Below are 6,250 nucleotides of genomic sequence, written 5' to 3'. Positions count from 1 at the left end.
TTGCAGGGCACACTAACACTTCTATTGTGGAGGACCTTGGCTACAAGCTTGGTTTGTAACAATGTAATACCTTCGGTGGCACATGCCAAAGTAACATGGACCCAAACTTACCCATCAGATTACTGCAATAACGAGATGATCAACAGGCGAGGCAAATGTATTCACACAGCACCTTACAAAGACTACAGTCATTCAAGGTCCTTTACAAGGTGAAACTATTACTCACTTCACTTGATAAAAGTTAAAGCTCTGAAAGTTTCTCAGACCTCAAACTAACTCAAGAAACCCTCCAAATTATTTTTGTATTAAACGTTTGAATTTATCAGCTACTTCAACAGGTCATTTCATCCTGAGCTTTTTCTGACTTTTGCACTAGAGCCTATTTTCACAAAGTAATCCCATGATATAATTTTTAATTACAGACTGACTAGTTCAGCTTTATCTGAATGTTCGTTGGGTCTCGAGGAATAAAAAGCCACAAATTCCAGTCCATTTATAATTTATTTTCAGGTTTTAGTAGCATTTATTTTGAACCAGTTACTGATAAGAAATGAATAATGCACATTCAGTCTGAAACACGCAATAACCTAGAAAAATGGAAACAGAACACAGTGACAGCATGAAATCACACCAACAGACTGACACAGTCCTTCTTGGCTGCTCTGCACTTTGTCCAGCATTAGCGATGTTTGCCAGTGCGGTTGAAGCGTCTATAGAGGAAGCGTATCCTCTTTTCCAAGTCGTGCCTGTCCTGAGTCATCATTCTGTCTCCCACCATCTTCTTTTTTCTAATTGCCCGCTGCAGTTCATTACCTTTGAAAGCTTTCAGCCAGCAGGGGGCAACAATTAGGTCTTTAGGATGAGCTTTAAAGTCCCCTGTAGAAAGAGCACGGAGAGAGAGAGAGACAGTTTATGTGAAAGAAAGAAAAAAGTGTGCTGTGGGAGAGGCAAAACTGGTAAAATGAACAGCAAAGCAAGGCACCATATCAGATTAAATGTTTGATCATCATAGATTTGTTCACCTACGCTCATACCCAGCTTATCTTTTCACACCATCTCCTGCCAATTTACTGTGCGGATGTTGAGAATGCTGTAAGACTGTTTGCGTGCACACACACACAGTCAGCCCTTAAAACAAGTTAAGTTACTCATTATGACTTAGAAACAGCAAACTAACCATCCAACAGTTGTACAGTACATCCTCTTAATTTTCTTGGATGCTGAGGATACTCACCCAAGATTCCTATGTTATCATAAACTCCATACATGCTCCTCTTCTCAGTCCATCTGTCCACCTTTTTCGGCTGAGGGATGGCGTGCATCCTGATCTGACAGCATGTACCTGAAAACAGCACACAGTAGCACAAAGTGCTTGTTTACGTCGATAGTCGATTTTGTTCTCTAGACAATTTGCAGATTACTCGATGTACTCATTCACATTAAATGATTCGAATCAAAGGTATCAAATACAAAAGCTAATGTACACTTTATGCACTATATTGTTCACAGACTCAAGGAATCAGCATATATATGGCTCCATACGTACAGTACAAATGTACAAATAAACACATAACATTTCTTCTACTCCCAGACAATTAAATTAATTGAAAATATTTAACATCCAGGTTCCCAGAAATTTATAAGAATAACTTTACCAGGTAGCCATATTGGAACAGATGTTTACTAATGACTCAATAGATACCAGAGAAGCTTTTTAAACACACTCGTGGGAAAAGCGTGATTCATGCGCCGCAGGTCCCGGGTGGTTTGAGTTTGTTCTGTTTCTTGTTGAGGAAAATATAACTGTTGTTCTTGACAGCAGAGGTCGCTCACAACTTCAATTTCTATGTGAACCTAATTTTTTGTCTTGTTTATTTGGTAACGTGTAATCGCTTAGAGCTTTAAATAGGTCGCGTTCATATCGTGTTGGTCTGACTTGTGGATAACATTTAAATGATTCGAACATGCGTGACTTTATTTGAACAAATAAAACGAGGCAGTGCAAAGAGTAAGCAGGTCGTCTTTTTGGAGTCCACATAAATGTTTTTACACAAAGTATCAGATGTGACAAATGCTCATATAAAAACATGTTGGAATGTGGAATGTTCAGTGAAGCAGGCAGATAGAGCAGATATTCCTTTTACTATCTCATTTTTATGTTATCTTAATTATATCCTACAAGTGTCTAACTGTTCCTGGTGAACATTTCATCTTGATATTGAATGGAATATGCTAACACACCATGTGTTTGTCGGGCAGTGTAGGCCCGTTTCTACTGAGCTGAGAGCGACTAAAAAGTGAGAATGGAGGGAATGATTCATGAATATCCATCACGGCAAGGATCAGCATCATACCTTCAATGTCCTCTTTCTCACAACTGACAATGATGTTGATGATCATGAGAGGTAGTGGCGTTAACTAGTGGTTGTAAACACAACTAACTGGCAGTGACGGAGTGATGACAGGGTGGCTTGGGGTTGCAGTTTTGCCGCCTCAGCTTCAAAGAAACAACTCGGGCTTCCGTAAATGACACTGAAGATATTTCTGAACAACAAACACTCAGTGTGGATTGCTCGTTAACGTGTTGGCCGTCCAGCCCCACACACGGGGCGATCCGCGGTAGCTCGTTAACGGAGATTTGCCCTGTTGTGGCGTTAACGTCATTTCAGATTAACGCTGACAGCACTAGTGGGAACACAACAAATATGACTGCACATTTACTGCGACATCATCCTAGTGCAAAGACAAGTGGAAGCAGACAAAAACAACAAGCACGCATGCTACAAACTTTACCAGAGTCATTTAGACAGCCGTTAGCACATGATTCTCCTTATGGGGACCTGATATGTTTAATATGCTGCTGAGAATATAGCCCAGAAGAAGCGTATAGTATAGCTTTTCTTTTGGAAAGAGCCATTTCTCTGTAATAAACTCTCTTTTCCAAAGATGAGTGGATTCTCGATCAGATAGATTTATTTTTTATTACTTTGTTGTTTCAGCAACATTAAATTTAAAAACTGTTCTTTTGAGTTAAAATATATATTTATAATTTTAATAAATGACAAATTAAAAAGGCATGGACTTTTTTTGTATCGAAAAAATATCGAACCGTGACACCAAAGTATCGAACCGAACCGTGAATTTTGTGTATTGTTGCACCCCTAATAATATATATATATATATATATATATATATATATATATATATATATATATATATAAATATTATAAAATTAATATAATATATATATTAATTTTATGCTAACTGTGCATACTTAGTACCTTACAGTGGAACATATTACACTAACAGTGTAAAGAGTGACATATAAAATCCACAGTCTGTGCACTACTCTCAAAAACAGTGCTTAAATGAGGCCAGCCTACATTAAAACTACCCTGCATTTGGAGAATAATATATAAAGAAAAATCTGTCAAACTTATAACTCTTAAAATGCCTTAAAATAAAAAATAAAATTACAAAAAAAGTTCAATTCATGTTACCATAATTTAACCCAAACAACAGAAATGCCTCCCCCTTTTAACCCCTACTCCCATTTTTTTGGGGTGAAATTACAGTGAAATTCCCACTCAAATCAAATTTAGAGAGGTTATGCACTGACTGGACAAAAATCCCCTTTTTCTGATTTATCAAGCTATCTTAACTCTTTCCCCCACACTTGCATGTGTTTTGAATCCCATATATACACACACAAAATAAAAGATTAAGTTTAACAACCATTAAAATGTGTTCCAGGGTTTTCTAATGAATAGCCCTAGTAATACCATGTAGGAGGAGACTAACTTCTGATGGTCATTTTGTTCAGGAAGCAGGCCTGATATATGTCAGAAACCGCTCAGGTCAGAAAAGAGAAACAGGGCTAATAGGGGTCCAAGGAGGAAAGAGTTAAAATCCCTATATAACTTTGAAAGCTTGATTTCATGAGATCCCATCCCTAAGATAGTTTGAGTCTCACTTGTTTTTTGTTACTGAAATCAAGAAAATGCATGCAGGCACATGCAGAATGTCACATTCACACCGACATTCGTACAAACATGTTTTAATCTGCGCCAAGTGCATTCTGTCTTATTTCCAAGGATACTTTGGCCGAAGCAATCAGGGGTGAAACCAGAAATCTTCCGAGAAGTAGACGACTTGCTTTACTTTCTGAGTAACAATACTAAGTCCGGACCGGTTCAGGTTACCAGTTGCTACTGGAACCAGCGAGACAACTCACCTGTAGAAATGGTCCTGACTGTGTGCAGCAGCGTCCCAGCAGACTGACAGTAGGACGCCCCAGCTCTCAGCAGACCTCCCAGCAGAGACATGTCCACAGTTTTCTGCCAGGAGTTGTTAACAGATCATTTAGATGAAACCTGAAGTCAACGCTCATAAAATTCAGAGTATTTTTTAAAGTTTACTTTTCCTTCTTTAAACACGGCATCAGTTTCTTTAACCATCTTTACGGTGACCCTTAGCTTTAGCTTCAGCTAGCACTTTACATCGAAGTCAGTGTTTCGACCATTACCTGTTTCCACGCGTGCTCAGAATCTTATGCCACTCGAGTCCTTTGTTTATATCGTAGCCAAGGATCACTTACGAACATGTAACGCTTTAAAATGTTTGTTATTGACGCTTCGACATGCTCTGTGTGGCGGCTTCCATCTTTACTCTGTGTCCCATAATTCAACGCGGCAGTACCGTGTTGTCTGTAGAGAAGCGCAAAGGAAGAGTTTTATTGTCTTTGCAACTTTTTACTACGAATTTTACCCAGTAGGGGGAGATAGGCCTGTCGATACCCGAGTAAATAGGTAAGTTAAGTTTATTTAAAGCGCTTTATACAGAAAACCGGGAATAATCACAATTAAAAAGAACATTAAAACTGTTAAAAGTAATAGAGAACAAAAAAAAAACTGTTGTACAAATAATAACTAAAGAACATCAATAGAAGGCCTGGCTAAGCCTAGTTCTTAAAGGAGTCCACAGAGCATTAAATGTTTCAATATATCTAAAAGTAATTTTCAATTAAAAGTTAAATGCCAGGTGAGGAGAAATCAGAAGTTGGAGAGAATGGCACTCACTAGGATTTAGTTATGTGAAATGTGTTTAACATCTGTTGTATCTACTTTTCGAACAAAACAGAATAAAACTGAATGCCTTTATTTGTGTTTCTACAGATAACGAGCGTCTTCCTGAGCCGTGCACAAGTGAGACACATTAAGCAGAAAAACTTCAAGCAACTTCTAAAAAAGCCTTGCTTTAACAAAATTAAAAAATATATAAACGAATCTAGGCATAGAAATTAGAAAAATAGGACAGGTATAAGTTAAAATCCACACACACCATACACATTTATGAATTTATGAACATACACACAAATATCCCCTGTGAAGTCCCTGGCGATATTACACAAGGATGCTGTGTGTGGCGGCAGTGTGCAATTTAATGCAGGCCTTTATTGATCTCTAGCACCATCCAAGTGGCAACAGAAGGAAAAGGTGGTTGCCAGGATGAGAAGAGTCCTTGTTGTTGTTTGTGGCACGACTTGTAGCTGTGCTTCTAGCTGAATAACAGTGGTTTTCTTTTCTGATGTTTCGTTTGTGTCAACAGCCTTTTTGTCATCTCCAGTGAAGATGGTATTTCACACCAAAATGCCATAGTGGAGTAGAATGACACCAGCAGCTGTTTGGTCAGCTTGTTTCTCCTCACTGTGCTTAAGATACAGCTCTGCACGGTTTTCTTAAAGTCCTGTTTGTGCTGAGGAATTTAAAGTTGGAACATTTTCCACATTGTCTCCACCTTTGTTCAGTGGAGCAGGATTCTCTTTCTGTCTGCTGAAGCTTTTGTTTTGGAGGTGTTAAACGCCGGATTATTGATGGAACAACATCAGTCACTTTGCAAATCATGTCTGTAAACAGCCTCATGACAATTATGTGCAACCCTGTGGTGTCATCTGCAAGCTGAGTGGAGTGGGTTGGTGTGAAATTGTGGGTGCACAAGGAGTAGAGAAGTGTGTTTAGCTTTCAGCACCGAGGGGCTTCTGTGCTGGGAAACTGTTGCTGTTTTGTTATGAAACATCTGCATGTGAAGTCTATGCGCAACATAATTATATATGTGTCCTGATGTTCACATTCAGCCGCCCTCCTATAAGTCCCTAAAAGGGACTGAAAAGCAGAAAATAAGACAGGTGAATTCTTGCACTGAAAAAAATCTGGGGGGAAAAAGAATACATTTTATTGCAAACCTCATAAGT

At 38.6% G+C, this 6,250-nt stretch overlaps 1 protein-coding gene across 1 annotated transcript; it reads right to left on the bottom strand.

Annotated features, from left to right (window-relative positions):
- Positions 1–492: 492 nt before the first annotated feature.
- Positions 493–4,687, bottom strand: mrpl51 (mitochondrial ribosomal protein L51). The gene is made up of 4 exons (XM_006802878.2): positions 4,526–4,687; positions 4,235–4,337; positions 1,235–1,342; positions 493–876 (listed from the first exon to the last, which is right to left on the bottom strand). Exons 2-4 carry the CDS (start codon positions 4,323–4,325, stop codon positions 680–682), a joined length of 396 nt encoding a protein of 131 aa, XP_006802941.2. The 5' UTR covers positions 4,326–4,337; positions 4,526–4,687; the 3' UTR covers positions 493–679.
- Positions 4,688–6,250: the final 1,563 nt, after the last annotated feature.

The sequence above is a fragment of the Neolamprologus brichardi genome, chromosome 11 (genome assembly GCF_056152115.1).
Source record: "Neolamprologus brichardi isolate AB-2024 chromosome 11, ASM5615211v1, whole genome shotgun sequence".
NCBI lineage: Eukaryota > Metazoa > Chordata > Actinopteri > Cichliformes > Cichlidae > Neolamprologus > Neolamprologus brichardi.
The sequence above is the reverse complement of the archived record's forward strand: the minus strand, read 5'-3'. Positions and strand labels throughout refer to the sequence as shown.